We start from the raw sequence: 21,805 nt of genomic DNA, 5'->3' as shown, positions 1-21,805 counted from the left end.
ACAACCTCGTAAGTACAAGAATACACAAAAAAACAACCTCGAAAAAGTGAAAATTGCTTTCTATTATAAAAAAAATGGGAGTAAAAAATAATCTTAGGGTCCGTTTGGATGCAGCTGAAAATTGAAAAATATTATAGCAAAATAATTTTTTACTGTGTGAAAAACACTGTTCACTGGCCTAAATTCACTTTTTATGGCCAATGAAGAGTGAACGGTACGCGTCCCAGCAAAAAAAAAAAAAAAAAAAAGCTAAAACGCAGACGTGCGCGTTTCAACTATATCCAAACCCTCTCTTAATATCATGTTTCATTATTTTTATCATTACTAATAAAATTGAAGGCCACTTACAAAAACTCATGTTAGTGTAGCTTATAATTTTGAAACTCCATCATTCAGACATTCAATACAATAGAGGATAATTTTGAAAATGCATAATAATAATGAAATTTATTTATTTATTATTTTTAATCATCTTCAAAATCATGCAGCACATGAACTTTTGATAAGTTATCTTAATAGAATCTTAGATAAGTTATTAGTACAATGAAGTACTCAAACCTATTCACAAATAGAGTGGCTTCATTTTATTTTTTATTGATGAAATATATAGAGTTGCTTCATGGTGTTGCAATAACCTTTTAATATATAGGAGATTACAAATTTAAAAGGGTATATTTAGAGTGGAAGAAAATAAGACGAAGAAAAATAGTATATTCACTTTATTTTGAGAAAATAAGTAGTATATTTACTCCAACATGTGTATGTGATACCTAATCTCATCCTCTCCTCTTTTCATGCATTGCTTATAGTATAGTATACCCCATAAAAAGAAAAAAAAACAATAAAAAAGACAACTCCTTGTTTTTGTCATGAAATCCTATAATTCTTTTTTTTTTTTTTGAGAAACGAAGTCCTATAATTCTTGACAAAAAAAAAAAAAACCCAAAAGACCAAAAAGAAAATAAAAGTAATTTTTTTTAATTTTTTGTTTCAACTGTTGTAAACTTGTAATAAGTATTAACTTGTGTTGTGTCTATGCGGTATCCAAACACAGACCAAACTCTCGCTCTCTCTCTCTCTCTCTCTCTCTCTCTCTCTCAAAGTATATAAATAAATATGTATAATAGAAAGACTCAACCCTAACCCACCAAACAAACCACAAAAATTTCCCATCTTCTCTCTCTCTCTTTTGGTCTCTGTTTGCAAACATTGCAGTGTAATGCTTGAACTTGTGGAAGGAAGAAGAGAGGGTTCTTTTGTTAAATGCTCTCTCTCTCTAACCACAATTCCTCACTCTTCTCTCTTCTTTTCATGTCTTCAATCGACGCTTCTCTCTCCTCTGTTCCCTCAGGGTCTCCTTGTTTCAATACCCTTTTAGACTTTTGCCCTTGTTCTCTCTCCTCCTCTTCTTCTATAGAAAGCTCCTACTTTGCTCTCAAATCCACTTTTCATATCACAATTTTGGGTTCTGATTTCTGTGTTTCCGCCCCACAAAGATGACTGACTCTAAGGTGAGTTTTTCTTGTTTTGTTTGGTGGGTTTTGCTTTTTATTTATTTATTTATTTAAAGTGTGGATTTTCATGTGGGGTTTGTGTTTTTGCTATGTGGGTGTCTTTGTTTTTGTTGGTTTCTGGTTGAATTAAGAAGTTTTAGATTGTGGGCTGTTGTGTCTTTGAGGTTTAGTTGGAAGAAAGATTGGATTTTTATATGTTGTTTTCAATGTTTGAATTGTGGATTAGCTCATGCATGATAGGAAATATGATGTGTCTCTAAGGTTTTGCTCTTGGTAAGTTTTGTTTGGTAAGAAAAAGAGTAGAAACATTGTAGTTTTTATGTTATGGAGTAGTTATTGTATGAATTGAAACTATGTGCGTGTGTTTGGTTTAGCTGTTGCTTGAGTTTTGTTGATTAAAAAGTTCTGAAATTTACTAATTTTGGTTGTTGGTTGCCTCTATGATGAGATGCAATTGTTCACAAGTCTATAGAAATTTTGATTGAGTTTATGTTTAATGGTGTAATGGCACTATGTTTTAATCAAGAGAGAAAGCTCTAGTTGTTTTTTGTGATGTTTTCTTGGCCCGGTTTTTTTTTTTTACATGGATGCTTAAATTGTGAATTAAAATTGTGTAGAGGTCAGAAAAATGCAATCTGTTGCTCTGAAGTTCTCAGTTATTGATACGTGTTAAAAATAAGGCCGAGCTTTCAATGTACTTATATGTGAACGTTGATACTTCAAATTATAGTAAATCTGAAGTGGTTTTGGAGATTAAATTTGAAGAAGTGTTTCTTTTGTTTAGGGAGCTTTTTTGTTTACATTTGTTATGCCATAGAGCCTGCAAATTTACATTTGGTTCACCCATTGAGAAAAGAAACAAACAAAAATTGTAAAGCAACCTCTTTTACTAGTATTTAGGCATTAGCTTCTATTATATTTGTATGTAGTAATGGAAGTTAGTGGCAAGATGAAAGCTATGCATGTGGTATCTTTCAATCTTTGTGCATTGCAAATAAACTGATTGGTGTAAAATGCAATTCTGTTCTGAGACACTGTATGTTTAAGAATTAGTGTCAGATGTGCAAGTGGAAAATCAGTTGATTTCTTGGGTGAATTCATCCTGCTTGGGTAATGATTCAGAGAATTATAGTTAGGATTTTAATGTTTATTACCTGCTGGAATTTTTCCTCCTTGTAATGCAACTCTCCTGCTTCATTTTTTCTTAAAATATTATGCATCAGGCATGAGTAAACAGTTGTTACAAGAAGTAGGTCTTGAATGCAGATTTAGTTTATAGCTTCACCTACCTATTTGAATTTTCCATGATATGAATACTTTGCAATATTGCTGGCAACTGATTATGTGATGCATGTTTGAATGCTGATTTTTTTGTGCGGTTTGTGAAGTTATCATGGTTATGTGACACATGTTTGAATACTGATTATGTGACGCATGTTTCTAATGTTGTTTTTCTGGTGGCTTTTGCTGTCTGTAGAAGGTACTAGTGTTTGGATCATTCACTGAAGATGAAACCAGGTCATTGCTGCTAAAGCCGTCATCTGGCAAAGCTGAAAAGCCGGTGCAGAAGAAAGAATTACGATTTGGATCAGTGGATTTTATTGCTGGAAAACCTTTGGGTGGTCTTCATGGTGAATCAAGCAGACAACTGGATTCCTCAAAAGGGTCAAATGGTCTTCTGTCCTCACCTATGCTGAAGAAGGACAATGAACCGAAGAGTGTTAAAATACTAACCAATCATTTTCCAGGAGTTCTTGGAACTCCAAAAGAAAATGGAAGCGTTGACAGTTCCACCCACGGCTCCTCTCATATTAATGGTGTGGATGAAGTAAAAGCTGATGGTACTGATTTGATTTCGATGCATACATCCCAGAATGAAGATGGTCTCTTGAATCAATTTTCGAGTTTGAAATTGCAGAACCCAGAGGAAAATGGAGTTCTCAGTGATTCATCTGTAGTTGTGGATGACAATGACTTACAGAAGGCATCTAATGGACCTGTTAATTCTTGCAGAGACATATCACCTAGAGGTTTAATTAACTCAGGGAATTTATGTTTTCTTAATGCGACTCTGCAGGCTCTCCTAGCCTGTTCTCCTTTTATTCAGCTTTTGCAGGAATTGAGAACTCGTAAAATCCCCAAGGTCTATTATCTTGATGCAATGTGTTTTATTACTTCTTTCTGCCTCTAAAACATATTATGTGAATCAATCTTGTTTTTGTCATTATGATCAAAATATACTAAACCAACATAACTAATCTGTTCTCATTTTGTACTTTGATTTTTTAGGTTGGCTATCCAACATTAACTGCGTTTGCAGAGTTCATTGCTGATTTTGACATGCCAAATGATTCAAGCTTAAAGAAAGATGCCAAAAGGCCTACCATGTTTGAAGGGGTTCTTAAAATTTTTACTCCAGATGTGCCGAGTAGCATCTCCGGCAGAGCAAGGTATGTGCATGTTCTGTGTCAGTACTTGTTCCTTCTATCTAATAATCTTAAGCCTTGCTTGGTTACTGTATATTAAGACTGGATTGGATAAAATTATCTATATTCAATTTTTGTCACGACAATTCGGATTGGATATGAAAATTCTTTTGGATATTTTAATCCTCCACATGGCATATACATCGATACTATAGGGATGTAGTCTTATTAAATACAGCTGGTGGGGATACTATAGATTCCTTATTAGTTTGTCTTAAAGCTGCAATTGGTCAAACTTGAGGTCACTGCTGACGGGTCAAGATTGCCGCTGGCCTCTAAATTTTTCCACTGGTGGTCAATCATTGGCCACTTGAGTTCACTGTTGATGACCAACTGCTGCCTGACAGCCAACCACCAGTAAGTTCTTTTCTTGCCCCTCCCTTCTTTTAAATCCTTTCCGCCACCAATAACTAATCATTTGAGTTTAATTTAACTGAACCTTAGCCCAATCCAGCAAATACAGCACGCCACAATTCAAATGCAAGCCTTTATAAACTGCGTGCGAAACACAAGATTAATCTTGTTTGTGATTGAGAACTGTTTAGCTAGCCAAAAATACAAAAAACAACAAAGTGGTGTCATTTATGTTGCACCATGTATGGACTTGGATTGTCTAACGGCAACTTTTTCTAATTAAGATAGGATAATAGGGCATGGAAATACTCCCTCTGTTTGTTGGTGCTCTATTCCATTTTGGGTTGACCCAAAATGTTGTCCGTTTTGAAAAGTCAATAAATGAAATTCCTAACTTGCCCTTTACGTTTTATTTAAAAAATTAATACCATTCTTTCTCTAAACTTTAAATTAATGAGTGTAGTTTTGGAAACTCTTACCTTTTTTACTAAATGACAGCGCAATTAATTGAGTTCCCTACAAAATTGGATTTTCTAAATAGAACCAACAATATGGGACAAAGGTAGTAATGTTTTTATAAATTTATGACAAAAATAGATAATTGGACACTTGGATTAACTTTGTTGTCATTCTAAGGGAGTTCTTTTCTCGCCTGCCCTCATCTTCTTTTCTATTGTAATTTTTTCCTTCGGTCATATCTTGCACTGAGTTGTCATATTTAAATTAATAGAATAACCAAGTGACATATCTGCCATCTTTTTGTCCCTTTTGGCATGCTTACTGTTAAAATGTGGGGCTTTCTCAAGGTGGGCCTATTACATGGTCACTGGTAAGTTTGTTGGAGAATTATCATGATTGATGTGACACGACTCATTTTACAGGTTCCCATGCTAGTTAGGATTCTCTGTCTCTTTTCTTCTACTTTTTACTTGAGCACCTTTACTAGTTAAAAAACTTGTCGAAATATTGCTTCTCTGAGTGGTTTATTGTTATTAAGCTGTCATTTCCAAATATAGTCACTTTGAGTTGTTTATTGCTGTTATCTAGCTTTCTTTCTAGAGAATAAGAGATTAGATACAGATTATTGAGAAGCCAAAGAGCTTTAGAAAAAGTAGCACCCCCCCTCCCTCAAGAATGGGTGGAAGTTGAGGTTGTAGGTTCACAACCCACCAAGTATATATCTTAACAATAAAAAAACGATGCACAAGTTGAGAAAAATAGAAGTTAATAGGCCACTGGTAGGTAATCTTAATTTTCATCTGGCTGATTTAGTGTACATTGGTATGAACCCAGGGAAGAAAGAAAAAAGGCTATATAACATTCAGTTGTTACAAAATAGAATTTGAAATTGTATCTTAAATTTTGCATGCTTAGCATCTTTCATTCCTGGTATCTATCTGTTGCTATCATATGCAATTTTATTGTGTTTTGATATTTGTGATTGATTTAAGTTGGTCTCTGGTGTTGTCTTTTTAGGCAGGAAGATGCTCAGGAGTTTCTTAGCTTCATCATGGATCGTATGCATGATGAGTTACTTAAACTTGAAGGACAGTCTTCAAGCATTAATGGGAATAAATCATCTGTAGTTTCTTCTGCTGAAGATGATGAATGGGAGACAGTTGGTCGAAAGAACAAATCGGCTGTGACAAGAACTCAAAGTTTTGTTCCTTCAGAACTAAGTGATATATTTGGAGGACAGTTGAGAAGTTTGGTGAAGGCATCAGGTAGGGCATCATCATTTATGCAACTACAATTGAATATTTCTTTTTCTTCTAGCTTACTCTGCTCTAATGCTATAAATACTCTCTCATTTTTCTCATTTATATTTTGTGTGTTAAATTATAGCCGACATTATATATATAAAAAAAAAAAAAAAGGAAAAAAAAGTTATGTGGAACACAAAGATCATTTAATACAATGTGTTTCCACTCAAAAAATCATTTGTATGAAGTGAGCTAAAGTGAACGCAAAATTCTGCATGCTATATAACTTTACTATAACTATGCCAAATGCAATGGTCTCTAACATGTGTGTCTATTGTATTCAACTGGTTGATCTTAGATAACTAGGTGGTTTTGCTTCATCAAGTTCAGATGATTAGTTAACATATGATTTTTCAATTATATTTACAAAGGTTTTGAACTATAATTTTCTTCATCTATGTTGAATGTCTCACTCCTAGTCTCTTAATAGCTTGATCACAAAAGAAGTGATCTCTTTACCGGCGAAGTAAATATCTATGATCGTTTTATTTTTGCCAACTTTCCTCTTATTATTGTGGAAAAGAATTAGTTCTCTTTTAATGGTTTACAAACATTCCAAACCCCCCACCCAAAAAAAAAAGACGAAAGGAATTAAGAAATGCTTTAGCCTTACCACGAGGAATGTACTCCATCTTGTGCATATATCATATATGACAGATTACTTTTAAATTTTTGTGTGGAACTTGGGAGTCAAATACCTTGCTCTATTTTTTGTATTGAGTTTTGATGCATACTTTTCATGATGTGTGGAGCAGGAAAAAAACCTTCTGCTACTGTACAACCATTTCTCTTGCTGCACCTTGATATTTATCCTGAAGCAGTTCGAACTATTGAGGATGCACTTCATTCATTTTCTGTGCCAGAATCTCTTGAGGGGTACCGAGCATCAGCAACTGGGAAGGTAACTTTTTTTCTTCCCCCTAAGATCCTTTTTGATTGCTACTGGGTGGTTAACATCATGGTATGGGTCTGTGAAAGCAATGTCTGCATAAAGGAGGAAGAAGAGAAAATATTCTTCTCTCTCTCTCTTGCATTCTCATGACGCACACATGTGATCTCTCTGCACATGTGCAGTTTTGTCTCTGATAATTTCATGTATATAAGTCATATGCTTTATGTTACTTATGTTGACATGGTTGTTTAATGTTGATCATTTTCAGGCTGGGACTGCTAGCAAATCTGTTCAGATACAGAAACTTTCAAAGATAATGATTCTGCACCTGAAGCGTTTTAGTTATGGAAATCAAGGAAGTGCAAAGGTGCATAAGCCTGTGCACTTTCCTCTTGAATTGGTTTTGGGTCGTGATCTGCTTGTTTCTCCATCTGTTGAGGTGATTATCCTAATGTTATGATTACTGTTACTCTCCCTTGTAATAATGTTCATTGTTTTTGTTCTTGTGAACAAGTTATGTTCTTTTTGCGATAATAGTGAGATAGAGGGTGTGGTCATGGATTCATGACCCACTGACTACTTGTGTAACTTGCAAAAAAAAAATATGGTGGCAATTAGCAAAGGCTTTATTGTTCTTGTTGTAATCAGTAAATGCGTATATGGAGTTAAAAATGTTTACTGTGTCTGTGTCTCTGTCAAACACTTTATATCTATGGAGACATAAATTATTCCCCTTTTTATCAACTTTTCCGTGATTTAGCTGGGTTTTCCCCATGTTTATCTTTTTAGGAGCAAAGAGAGTGTAGATTCATTTGGTATTGGTCCAATCTACTGCTATTTGGGTTCTTATGTTGTTTTGACTGATGGGAATTGTAATGCAAGTTAATGTGGTTGCTCTCTTATTAGAAGAGCTATTGATTTTCCGCCTGTGCCTTGGTACAGGCTGTGGAGTGGTGTGTTGGGGTTGTTATAGGCCTTAGGTTTGAATGACCTGGAAACAGAGCTATAAGTCCTGAGACTGATCAAAATACTATGCTTCGCTCATGTAGTGTGTTGATGCAGGCTGTGGAGTGGTGTGTTGATGCATATGATTTTATTTATCTTTTGCCATACTGAAGCTCTTTCTTTCTCTCTCTATTTTGGCCAAATGACCTCTGGCCTCATCCCTGTCTTTATTACCTCAGTTGTGCCAAAAAGTTAGTATTTTTTAGAAGAGCCGAAAGTTGGTTGGTGAGCAATTGCGCATGTGGTTTTGCTTTGCCGTTTCATGTTGAATGCGTTTGATTTGTGCCTGTATACTTACGTGTGCTAGAGTTTTTGTTGGATGATTAGGTGTTAACAAGTTCTAATAAAATATTTACTTGTGCTCTGTAGAACTTCAGATGTCACATTGATTTGAATGTTATCATGCAGTATCTACCATCCACATTCTTTCTTAATGTCTCAATCAAGTTTTAATTTAGTTTGACTGACAAATTGGCTGTGTACAGGGTCGGAAATATGAACTTGTTGCTACAATTACTCACCATGGGAGGGAGCCATCAAAGGGGCATTATACAGCCGATGCTCGCTATCCTAATGGTCAGTGGCTACGGTTTAATGATAATTCAGTTATTCCCATTGATGCAAATCAGGTGTTGCATGAACCTGCATATGTGCTCTTCTACAAGCAAGTATAGTAAGGTCATCAAAGAGTTTCCTCACTAAACTGATACCCTTTGAGACGCTTGTCTCATTCGTGTAATTTATAGAAAAATATTTGACATGTCACAACTTATAGATGTTTTTGAAACTTTTAGTTTGGTTCTTGATCGTTTACTATTATTAATTGTGGTTGTGATGCAATGAGCTGGTAGTTGAGTTTCAGATTAAGGTGGTGATTACATTTACAGTTTCTATCATTCAACATAAATGTCGGTCCCATTTGTGGGATCGACACATGCGGTCTAACCTTTATATGAGAGGGTGTAATCCACTGAGTGCATTGAATAATTTTCACCAAGATCCTTGGATATTCTCATTGTATATATGTGATTAATTATTAACCCATGGGATGGTATTTTTCCTTTTGGTTGCCAAAATATTGTGTTGACTGTTAAGGTTCTTGTATTACAATGAGGAAGTGGAGATGTGAATGTTTTCTAAAAACGTGTCCTTTAGAACCAGTAAAGATCCATAACATTTGTGGTGTTAAGTGAGGTGAGGTGGGGGATCTATGTCCCCTCATGCGCAGAAGATAATTACCATTGCCAACAGAAAAAAAGCACAATTGAATTTTGTTTATAATGTAAGGTGATGTCTAAGTTAGTCTTTGGTGGTCAAAGAACCTATCCTTAATCAATATTAAAGTGGAAGGTATTTTCCATTTTAATTATCCACTCTTCAAATGCTATCTACATCTCTTATGCATCCCATTAAAGTATTCGCTATAAATTCTTTTTAATCTTTTTGGACAATAGAGAGTTTGAATAGAAAAAGAATAGAAAAGTAAAAAATGGGAAATGTTTTCCAAACTTGTTGATTATTGTAACGTTTTGCAAAAAAATAAAAAATAAAAAAATAGTGATAGGAAATTATTTTTGGGTGAATCTTTGGTTAAAATGCACTCTGGCTAAGAAAATGTTCTGAAGAGTCTGATACTAATGCTGTAATGTTGTAGACATTGCTCTTTGACGTTTCTAATGATGTAATCATTCCATACAACATGCTAAATGCTTATTAAAACATGAATTTAATTCATGAAATGCCTTGGAAAGTAACTCTTTTTTGAGAAACAAACACACACAAGAGAGAGGGAAAAAGGTTTTAATATAAAGGCATACCACAACTCCATTTAAAAATCATGGTAACTTTGATTACAAAAAGTGAACCCTGATTAATCTCTTGGATACTCTTCAATGAATAGTTTAAACTTCTTATAAATAGTGAAATTTTTGTTTTTACTATGCAGATTTTGTCGTGCTTTTTTCCTATCATTTTATCTTCTTTTTATCCTTATCTTTTCTTCTTGCAATTATAAGGTTTTGCTGTAGATGTTTCTTTTTTCTTTCTATCTTTTTTATGTTTTTATTTTGTTTTCTTGCAATTATAAGGCTTTGTCGTAGATGTTTCCTTCCTATCTTTCTTCTTTTTATCCTTATTCTTTTTGTAGGTGGCTATATTTCTTCATAGTATCTTCCTTCCGTCCTTGTGAATGTTATTCATCTGAATAAGTTTTGATCAAGAAAATGTTGCCTCTCTCTTTCCCTTATATATTTAAATAAATAATTTTATAATATTTTCTGTTTTTGTTTTTCATTGTGTGATTGTGCATGTGTTTCTATGTAATGGTAATATATAGAGAAATAACAATGCTTATAGACAGTCCTAATGGGAGTAACTTCAATTGAAAATCTTATAACTAAAGAACTTATCTGTGTTAACCACCTGTTCTTTTATGATTACTGTCTTCACTATAGGTATATTTCTAAACTCCTAATAACCGTCTTTCTTCGCAATTCTTTGTTGATAATAGGATGCTTGTTTTATCGGTTGAGGTTGCTAAAAGTTTGAAGTTTGGCATGTAGAATGAGTGAGTGAGAGCGGAAGATTTAGAATGGTCTTGTTGATTGATATCATAGAGAAGAAACTCTAAGGTAGATGAAGGCTAGCTTTACTCTTTTAAGTGGCTTTTATAAGTTAGATTTTTCTTAGTGTTTTCACTTTTCAGTTTATATTGCTAATTGGTAAGAAACATAGCTGGGTTAGCTAAGCTTAGACAAATAAATTTGATAAAAAGAAGCCCAATACCTCTTTTAACTTTTGTTGCACAAGTAATAATGAAAATTAGGACAAGTTGACTTTAGGCATGCTACACTACACATAATAAAATTGTTCTTATTTATTACTGTTACTTGTCCATTCTTTCTGTTATTATCATTTATCATCTCTATTATTGTATTCCCTTGCCACATGATTTAGTTTTAGGCCACTATGTTATAAAATTCACTATTTGTTTGAGTTATAATAATAATTTCAGATAAATATTTTGTGTTAATTAAATAATTAATTGTAGACAAGTAACTCTTATTTAGTAGACTAAAAAACTTTATTGGTATCCATGAGTCACACCTTCCCATAGCATAATTAGATATCCAAACTTGTCTAGATTGAATTTCTTATCCATTGACTTAATTAAATAAAAATGGATTTTAATTTATTTTTTATTTTCTTTTTAAAAATATTAAAAATAATTTTTTAGGATAATTACTTCCCTTTCCTTGAGATTTGGAGAAATGACACTCTACCCCAAACTTGAAGGAAAAAAAAAAAAAAAAAACCACTTTCTCCCCCTTAACATTCAATTGACCAAACTTTGTTAAATTAATATTAAATATTTGTTGTTGTTGCTGTAGAAATATTAAAAAAATGTTTTAATATTAACCTACCCATTGCTTAAGGACACATTTCTAAAATGATCTTATTTCATAATTAAAATTCATTATTTTAAAATTTTAATTAAAGAGCATTTTAAAATATTAAGTGTGAATTGTGCCTTTTCTTTTTTCAACGGGTTATAAAGAGATTTCCATTGCAAGTGCTTTTGGTGCTTGATAAAATTTTCATTTTATTCTAAATTTTTTGGTTATTTTTTTACTAACCATGATTTAAGGATCGTCAATGGGCCGGGTCGGGCCGGCCCATTTTCACTTGTCCCATGAGCACAATGGGCTAGGCATAATGGGCTATTAACTAGTTAATGAGCCGGGTCGGGCTGGACCGAAAGAGAAAACCTCAGCCCATGACCCTGCCCATGGACAATGCTCATTTTGTCTTTAGTGAGCTAGGCTATCGGGTTGGGCCTAATGGGCTACCCATGAACTTATGTTAGCATATTATTTTATTATTTTTATAAGGAAAGAATCAATTTTTTATAAAGGAATAATCAATCTATTTTTTTTAAAGGAAAGAATTAAAGAATTTAATACTTAATTACAAATTTTTTTACATTCAAATCTATTTAATTTTTTGTTTTGTTGATGGAAACCTATATAATTTTTTTTATTAAGGCTTTAAATAGTTTTTTATTTTATCTTTAATAATAAAAAATGTCAAATGGTTAATTCAAATTTGCTAGACTACTAGAAAAATATATATATTTAGTAAACTAAGTTTTGCACAATTACTTTGAGTATCTTAGTGGTTGAGGGAGTTCTCTTAAGAAATTTCTTTATAATATCTCAAGATCAATCCTTTATACACTTCCTATATATTTTTGTTATGAATTATAAGTTATTGAGCTGGGCCAATGGGCTGGGCAACGGGTTGGGCTACTGGGCTAGCCCACCGGGTACCCATGGGTATAAAAACTAGCCCACAGCCTGACTCACTGGGCTAGTGGGCTACCCATGAGCCTTAATAACAACGGGTCGGGCCGTCCATTAGTTCGGTGGGCCATCGGGTTTCTGGGTTGGGTTATGGGCCGTGAGCTATTTGATGACCCTTGCCATGATTAAATTTTTTTAAGGAGATTCTTACAAATTTTATGCCATTATTAATATAAATAAGGGCGGGGGGGGGGTTTAACTTCAAGGAGGGGAGTGTTTTTTCCCTTTAGGTTTTGGGGCGGAGTGTTATTCTCCCAAACCTTAAGGGAGGTAAGTGTAATTACCTCTAATTTTTTTAACAAAAATTTCAAATTAATCCATTTTCTAAATTCTCTAGGTGGCATTTAGTTTTTATAATGGTTTTTTTTTTTCAAAAAAAAGCTTGTTTTGGTGGGTCTTAAAAGAAAATTTCCTTTATTTTTCTAGTGTACTTTTAGCATAAATAATTAGTTGGGAAATTATCTTTTTATATTGTAGACACAAAAATGGCAAATGTGTATAACAAAAAATATCGAATGTGGTATGTCTACAATGTAAAATGTAAATATATAAAAGTCCTAATCAGTTTATTGAATCCTGCAAATCGGAAAACTATAGGTATTTAAAATGACGAAGACAACAATAAAAAAAAAAAAAAAAAATCATATTCTATCCCTATGTGATGTTGTTTGAATGGATGAGCATGAACATGAGCACTAATGAAGCTGCTAACACAGAATCTTAAAAATATATAGATTAGTTTTTTTTTTTTTTTTTTTGAGAAACACACACACACAAATATATAAACTAGTTAGTTAGTTTGTTTTGTTTTTGTTTTTGTTTTGTTTTTTGTGTTTTTTTTTTAAAGGAAAACAGATAGACTAATTGACTAAAACATGATCCAGCGACAAAAATAGAGGTATGACTTATAGGGAGGCTTTATTAAGGGCTTATTATTGGGTTGGGTTTTCTTTATACTAATTAGTAGGATAGGCTTTGTTTAAAATAATTGGTCCATGACTTAGTTAATAGAGACGTGGCAAAACGGGCGAGTCGGGTTAATTGGATTTGTGGGTAAAAGCAAGTTATTTTTGAATGGGTCAATTGGGTTGCAGGTTGACCTATATTTTTCAAACGAGTTTTTTTTTTTTTTTTCAATTACAAAACCAAATCAATGACAGCCTATTTAGAAAGATTGAATAAAATCAATTAAAAAAATTGAAAACAATTTTGACATTTTGAGCATGACAAAAATTCTTTATAGTCATAAATTCATGATGGAAAAAGTCTTTAATGTTAATAATTCACTGTCAAAATACTTTTTTTTTTAGGGGACACTGTCAAAATACATGTAATTACAAGTTTATCATTAATAATATCATTTCCACAATAGTAGAGGCACAAGAGTCTTATCTGAAAGACTGAAATTGTGAAAGGTGTTAAGCAGAAAAAAAAAAAAATTTTGTGAAAGGCTGAAAGATTTTACCTCTTAGTGGTTTGTGCCTTTTAGCCTTTGTGGACCACAACTACTACAAGTTCCTTTTTTTTTTTTTTTAAAAGAATTAACTATAAGCTCTTAAGTCTAGCCATTTACCGTGTTAGTAAATAGTGAGTAGGTTAGTGTACTAGACTACTAGACTACATTTGATTGAAATTGTGAGACAACATTTGATTGAAATTGTGGGTCAAGTGTGTGAGCTCAAAGCTGTGAAGTGTCGTATCAAATTGAATGGGTAATTTTTTTTTAATAAATGAGTTGTCTTATCTTGTCTCATGTTTGTCAAGTGTGAACATCTATCTATAATCTATTGGTTTTGGTGATTTGTGCTTTATGCACCTAGCATCAGGACATTGTCTAAATATTTTTTTAGCGAATTTTTTTAACGGGTTAGCTCACGAGTTATTCGGGTCGAATCGGATTAATCCGCAAAAAATTAGGATGGGTCACGGGTCAACCCGTTTTTGTTTTGAGTCAAAAAAATTCTGGTTTAAGTCAGATATTTTTCAAGTCGAGTCGAGTTAAGTCAAAAAAATTTAACCCGTTTTACCATGTCTATAATAGACCCACAAATTAGGCTCAACCCTATGTCAAACCACATGCTCTTGCTTTGATGCTTAGGCTAGTTATTGTTTAAAATACTTAGTCCATGACTTTAGTTAATAGGCTCACTCCTATATCAAACCAAAATGCTCTTAGAGCATTGACAGAGAGGGGTCATAATTTTAGCTACTTAGCTCATTTAAAAATTATTTTATCTATTATACCTTATCATTTTATAGAAAACCCAGCATCAATAGTTTCATTTTAGTTTTCAACATAATAAAATAATATAAAGAAATTAATAAAATAATATATTCCCTCCGTTTTACTTAGTTTGTCCTCTATTCTATTTTGGGATGTTCTAAAATATTGTCTTGTTTCTAATAATAAAAGTCATTAATTTATTAATGTTCCTATTATACTCCTATTTAATTTTCAAAACTACTCCATTTGAAAAGAAAATTAACAAATTTATTTAAGGGTAGTTTTGAAAACTAATACATTTTTAAAAGTTAGATAACATAATAAATTATATTCCCTTACAAAATTTAACTTTTCAAACGTGAAAAATTAAATGGGATTGAGGGAGTATCGTTTAAGGAACAAAACACAAACACAACCACAACAACCATCAAAGAGAAACATGAGCAACCAGAAAAACCAGAAAAATATGAGCAAGATCGAAACCATGAAATCATGAAATTCTCTTTAATTTGGCTTTTCATGGGCAAAAATCAAGTCTGAATAAAATGAGATATCACTGTGAAATTCCCATTTTGTATTTTAACTGTGAAAATAGTTCATAATTTTCTATATGATGTGGGCTAAATTGTTAGTATTAATTTCATGGAATATTGGTACCATTTTGGGACTTTTTAATCAAGCTCAAGATTAAAAATCACGCGCCAAAATTGATTAAAAAATTTAATTGATTTTCATAAGCTATATCTTTAGTTTTCATTCAGGTCCACCGTCCACTTACTTTGTTGGTCCATTTATTTTTATCACGTCATGCATGTGATTTATTTAAAAAATCAAGTTAATTTCTTTTAATTAATAGACTTGGCAAGATTATATTGTGAATTATTAACCGCATATTGTTTAAGTGCATTTGCAATCCAATTTTTAGTCTTTTACGGGTTATGTAATTTATTCCTATCCAATCCCACATAAACCCTAGAGAGTCCCACATAAATGTCTTTATTCTCCTATTCACAAAGACCGAACAATGAGCAGCTCCTTGGAGACACAAACCCACCCTCTAGTCCTAGGAATCCCCCCTACCCCACTCCCACGGCTGTCCTTTACCCTTCCCATTTTTCCTTAGTTTTTATCCTAAAGCAAATAAAAATCCCTCCTTCCTACCATCAAGCAGAAAAAAAAACCAGTAAAGATCACACCTTTTTCATAAGCCCGAACTCCTCAACAACAAAACTCCAACACAAAGCCAGCTCTCAGCAGTAGCCATTCCACTCTAAAGAGGCCCCAAAACCCAGAAAAATAGTCCCAAAAAGTCACTGAAAGCTCCCTCCCAACAGCAGCAAAAAAAAGTTAAAAAACCTCCAAAACAAAACCAAAAACACATAAAAGCTCCATCCTTTCTATCATCAAGCCAAAGAACTCAACAGATGCCTCTCTTTTCTCAACCACAACAAAAACGGCCCAGTAATATTTTCTCACTTTCTCTTTTTTCTTCTCTGTGTTATTTTTGGCCTGAAATCTAATTCAAAGTTTGTTCCTTTTTTTCAGCCTCAAAGACAAATGGCAAATGGCAAAAACACAGAACCAAAATGAGTAACATCTATTCCCTTCTCACCTTTCATAGAATGTCTTCAATACATGTTGGTTTTTATGCTTATGATCATATACAGTTAGATCACATGCTAAAACAGAACACACACACATTCAGCCATAGCAAAAAACCAGAACCCCACAAATCCCAGGTCAAAACACAAGAGACATCCAAGTTCATTTCAACAGCAAACTTAGAGTCTAGACCGTATCAAGAATACACTCTTCAAAACCCATTTGTCTTAGTCTCTACCAAAAACCCACAGCCAAAAATCCCATCTTTTGAAACCTCAAACCCAAAAAATCAGAAAATGGAGAAATAAAAATTAATTAGAGTAAAAGGAGAGAGCTTCTTTTAGCAGAAAAATAAAAGAAAATAAGATTTTTTTTAATTTAAAAAAAGGATAGTTTTTTCATAATAGAATGAAGGTAATAAGAGTTTGATGATAGAATGTGAGGTGTCACAGGGCTGGTTTGGATCCAGCTTATAAGTGCGCGTCTGCGTTTTGTTTTGTTTTTTTTTTCTTTTGCTGTGGGGACAAGTGTGCAGTGTGTGTGCACTATTTATGTACGTTTTTAGCAATTTTTTATTAAAAATGGGTCTCGCAGTATTATTTACACATTTAAAAATTATTTTGCTACAGTTTTTTTAGTTTTCAATTTTCAATTTTTAGCAATAAGTTCTATCCAAACGGACCCACAATTTCATTGAAGCACGGGATATCCCTTAGGCTCTGATTGGTGGAGATAGATTTCCTTAGGATAAGGTGGGTCAGGCAAATTCAATTTTAGGCCCAGGTATGAATTTTGCTAATACCAAACCTGAATCCAAGGCCCGAAATTCTCTTAAGACTAAATTAAACCCAAGCCCAAATTCAATAAATCCAAACAAAACAAGCCTTAGCATAGGTCCGAAAATACATAAGCCCATTCACATTAAAAAGTAAAACCCATTGGCCATCAGCGCCAAAGCTTTTCCAAAATACTCTTTGACCCCAAAACTCTCCGAAATTTCATTTGATACCACAAATTTTGCAAGTTTCCCTTTTAGCCTTCCAATTCTACAAAATTATATTTTGAACCCCAAAATTTTCCCAAATTACCTTTCAACCCCAAAGTTCCCAAAATTTCAATTTTCAACCCCAAAACTTCCTAAAATTGCATTTTAACCCTAAATCCTAAAAAAATAACACAAAGAAGCCTAAGGCCACAAAAATGATTTTCCTACTTTGCCAATAATAAAAAATTTTTATTCAAGATCAATAATTTGTCAAATGACATTATTTTCACGTCTTTTATAAGTATTTAACATTTGTGTTTTTTGTAGTTTCCTTGTGTCCCGTTTTGCATGAGGTGAAATATTTTGGAGAAAAAGAATTGCAAAATTGCATTTGGTATGCTATGCTAAGGAGTGAAGTAAGTTTTAAACATTTTACTTTCTTAGTAAATGTCACGGAGTCACATGCTTAGCAATGCTATTTAATCTTGTTTTCTAGAATAAATTGTGTCCATGCATACACATGTCACCATAGGGTAGATTATACATGTCATGCATTCACATGTCATGTTAGGATAGATTACATATCATTCTTTTGCATGTCATCCTAGGATAAGCTTGATGATTGTTTTATTTCACATGTACATGGATATCATTCTTTTCAAAAGCCAAATACCAAGTATTTTAGTTGTTATATAAATGGAGAGTTTGAAGATTAAAATCGAAACGAGATACTATCCTTTTGGATAGGTTTTGTGGGGTGTCTAGCATCTTTCCCACACGTAACTGAGCTTTCGGATCTGTCTACTAGTGTGAGACATAGTGTTTTATTTTCTATTTTAGCTTAGGAGCCCTAGGGTTCTCTTAGCTAAGATTAGGAAATAAAATTAATTAGAATTAGGTTACCAATCAAACCTTAGATTTCTAATGGTTGATGGCGACTCCTAAAAATGAATATAAGTAAGGAAGTTTACTTGCACACACCCCACTATAGTGCACACGTGCATACACTTTTTGCATTTTGTGCTAAACAAGTGTCAACGAGTGAAAACCCTCAACGGTTGGGGGAAAATGTTGAGTGCGAGCTGAAATCCGAGTACCCCTTCTCACAAACCATATATATATATATATATATATATATATATATATTTCATTTCCCCTTTATTCTGGACACTCCACATAAAGTTCTTCAACATAAAAAATTTTCGAAACAATTTCAATAAATTTGTTTTCAGTCATGACTTTTAGAAATTATGTCAGCATCTTGGACCATGTGAGAAAGGTACTTCGATATTTAACCATGACACGGTTCAATACTTCTTAGACCACCCTCTCATAGTTAATGTCTAGTGCATTGGTAACTTTATCTATTAATAATATCTTTGGGTTTCTTATTATTGTATGTGCAATGGTCCTTTGTTGTTTCTGCTCTTTGCACAATTGGAACTCACGATCTCCTATTACTGTACCTAGCATTTTGTTTGTAGAAAGAAAAAATAATAGTTTACTTGAAAGAGTAAAAAATATAAGGAAATTAATATTGAAAATACTTTGCTTTGTTCTAACCTTTTGTAAGCCACTAATGAACATGTGACTGATGTGAGCATCTGCCAACTTAGTTGCTTTTTGATTTTCTCCAAAATTGCATGATTTCTTCCCTTTCCATATGCAGTATTGGCAAAAATAATTTTATTGAATAAAACCAGTTCTTGATTCACAAGACCCATCTGTTATCTTAATTACTTTACATTGGATTTCATAATATCAATTCCATCAAATTTAATAACACCAATATTAGGATCATAAAACTTTTGCAAATAATGCTATCACGATATCCCACTCGTGCTTTCTCCAAGCAGGAAATTTACTAAAAAAATTGGGGAAAAAAAAAATTTCAAATGACAAATAATTTTGATATGAAATCAATCTTGGTTTATATTTTATTTTATTTTTAATAAGTTGACCTTGTTGGAAAAAGGGCGGGTGGGATAGCCACATTATTGCAAATGTTTTATGATCTTGATTATAATGTTATTAACTTTAATGCAAATGAAATTAATAAATTTAATGTAAAGTGGTTGAGACAACATATAGATCTTGTGTATCAAGAACAGATTTTATTCAATGAAACTATTGCATATGAAAATGGAGGAAATGCTCACATGTAACTTTGGTATAAATAAAAAATGCAGCTGGGTTGGTATATGCTCACATGTTCATTAGTGGTTAACAAAAATTTAAAACAAAATAAATTATTAACTTTATAAAATAAGATTATAAATCATTTTTAACTTTATAAGAAAAACTAATATATTTTCTTCCTAAAATGCAAAATGATGGGTTATTGATACGATAGTAGGAGATTATGGAGTCTAATTGTTTAGAAAGCAGAAGTAACAGATGACCATTGCATATGCAATAGCTAGAAGTCAAAAGATATTACTAATACATAAAGCTAGCGGTGCACTAGATATTGACTACTAGTGCACTAGACACATGTCACGATTAGCCAAACTACAGTTACGGTGGCACATGAATTATCCACAATCAAGAATGCAGATTTAAAGAAAGGAAAACATGATACTGTAATTAAAAACAAGGACTTCTATGCCTTCTTAGTAGGGGCGCTTCACACAAGTGCAAGTTCAACTAGCTGAGGTTATAGTATTTTAATTTTAATTTTAATTTTTCTAACTTGTAATCTTTTGTATTGCTGCAAGCCAAACATTAAGAACATTATGTAAGTGACAATTTGTTGCATATGACTTTGGACCTAATTTATAAATAATATAAAACCAAAGTTTTTGACCTTATTTGAGCTCATGAGAGTTTGCCGGTGCATTAGACGCTGACTATGAGATGGTGGTGCAAGAAGTATTGGACCGTATCATGGTTAACTGAACTACATGGTTAACTGAACGACAATTATGGTGTCACGTGGATTATCCGCAATGTAGAGAAAGGAAAACATAATACTTTGATTGAAAGCAAGTGCCACTTCCATGCCTCCTTAGTAGGGGCACTTCACACAAGTGCTAATTCAATTGACTGATAGTGATTTTATTACTATTTACGTTTCAAGTTACGGGCTTGCTTTAAGAACATTATGGAAGCGACAATTTGTATTTGTAAGCTTTTGTATTGCTGCAAGCCAAATATTAAGAACATTATTTAAGTGACCATATGAAATTTGCTGCAAGAAGTCATTTCGTATCGTACTGGCATGTACAGCTGGGATTTTACGTACCGGTGGTTTGGACGGTACCAAAATGTTGTTATTTCTTACTGGTATAAATATCGGTTATACTGGAGCTGTTTTGGCCATACCGAGTTACATACTGGATTTCGGCCAGTAAATAGATTCCGGGCTGAAATAAAAACTCTTGGTTTCTCATACAAAATATTGAAAATATATACTCATAATCCATTATAAAGCTCACAAAGCAGATATAGATCAATAATGGAGGTGAGGAGGTGTTGTGCTGGGTAGCGGCTTGAGAGAGGAGCATGGAGGTGCTATTTGGGATGAATGATCAGTGCCGGTTCAATGGGTGAGCCAAGTAGGCAACCGCCTAAGGGCTCCAAGGAAAAAAGACCCCTAAATTTTTACCAATAGAGATGTTCTTGTACTTGTGAAAATATTAATTAAGCCCTAAATATTCACTAATAAATAAAAAGTAGTTTTTTATCAAAGAAAAATCAGTTAAAGAAAATGTTTTCATTGGATGAGTCAATCATTTAATCTCTCACACATAAATGTTAAAAGAACTCATTAATCTTACACTAGTAAACAAATTTTTACTCAAATTTTATTTATAGATATCAATTATATAACTTTATTAAAATTTTCAATCATAATTTTTTAGTATTTGGTTACTTTATTCAATAAATAGTGTTTATTTTAGTTGTATAGTTATTGAGTAATGCAATGGGTTTGTTTTAATTTGTAATTTTTTTTCTAAACAAATAGATTTTAAATGAAAAAAAAAACCAAAAATTAAATAAATATTCTATTAATATTGAAAATATAAGGATAGACTTCACTTAAGGTAGTTGCTTTAGGCCCCACAATACCTTGAGCCGGCCCTATGAAAGATGCTTGTAGAGAGAAGCATGGTCGTGGTGTAAAACGATGCTTGAGGAGAACATTGGGAGAGAAGAAAATCTGTGACTAAAGAAATAAGGACGAAGGAAGAAAAGAGGAAAGTAGATATGAGGAAAAATCTAGAAGAGAAAGGATATAGATAAGATGTAAAACCATAAAGATAAGATGTAAAACACATGTGAAGGAGAGATAAAAGGTTAAAACAAAAATGACACATAAGCTAAAATAAGACTTGATGGAGAAAATAAAGGAAAAGGAAAAAAAAGTTATTAAAAAAAAAAATTAAACAGTGGGCCTGGGTTTATGGTTTGGGTTATGACATAGGTACAATTTAAGTCTTGGTTTCATAACTTGATTGACCCACTCAACTTTTTATTACATATACATATTAATCACACATACACATAAATATTTGCAATATATATATAGCGGTAATCTCGATACGATACATTGGTATTAACTGGTATCAAAATATTTCGTTTCTTTGATCTAACCGAAACAATCTTCGGTATGGTAT

The 21,805-nt window shown here is 32.9% G+C and overlaps 1 protein-coding gene and 1 long non-coding RNA gene across 2 annotated transcripts; both read left to right on the top strand.

The window, feature by feature from the left end:
• Positions 1-1,098: 1,098 nt before the first annotated feature.
• LOC142615817 (ubiquitin carboxyl-terminal hydrolase 24) lies at positions 1,099-8,854 on the top strand. Its single transcript, XM_075788663.1, has 7 exons — positions 1,099-1,511; positions 2,992-3,657; positions 3,804-3,964; positions 5,831-6,078; positions 6,873-7,018; positions 7,278-7,448; positions 8,500-8,854. The coding sequence occupies exons 1-7, from the start codon at positions 1,497-1,499 to the stop codon at positions 8,686-8,688; spliced, it is 1,596 nt and encodes a 531-aa protein (XP_075644778.1). The 5' UTR covers positions 1,099-1,496; the 3' UTR covers positions 8,689-8,854.
• A 6,777-nt stretch (positions 8,855-15,631) lies between these two features.
• Positions 15,632-20,294, top strand: LOC142617599 (uncharacterized). The gene is made up of 4 exons (XR_012840999.1): positions 15,632-16,060; positions 16,145-16,189; positions 17,514-17,602; positions 20,029-20,294. It is a non-coding gene; the product is annotated as an uncharacterized LOC142617599 (long non-coding RNA).
• The last annotated feature ends 1,511 nt before the right edge of the window (positions 20,295-21,805 follow it).

Source organism: Castanea sativa, chromosome 11, assembly GCF_040712315.1.
Source record: "Castanea sativa cultivar Marrone di Chiusa Pesio chromosome 11, ASM4071231v1".
NCBI classification, from domain to species: Eukaryota; Viridiplantae; Streptophyta; class Magnoliopsida; order Fagales; family Fagaceae; genus Castanea; species Castanea sativa.
The sequence above is the reverse complement of the archived record's forward strand: the minus strand, read 5'-3'. Positions and strand labels throughout refer to the sequence as shown.

What these genes read in the sequence shown, in the direction of transcription:
- LOC142615817 (XM_075788663.1), top strand. An exon ending in AAGTTTGGTGAAGGCATCAG is followed by an intron (nt 6,079 to 6,872) that starts GTAGGGCATCAT and finishes TGTGTGGAGCAG; the next exon opens with GAAAAAAACCTTCTGCTACT. An exon ending in TTGTTTCTCCATCTGTTGAG is followed by an intron (nt 7,449 to 8,499) that starts GTGATTATCCTA and finishes GGCTGTGTACAG; the next exon opens with GGTCGGAAATATGAACTTGT.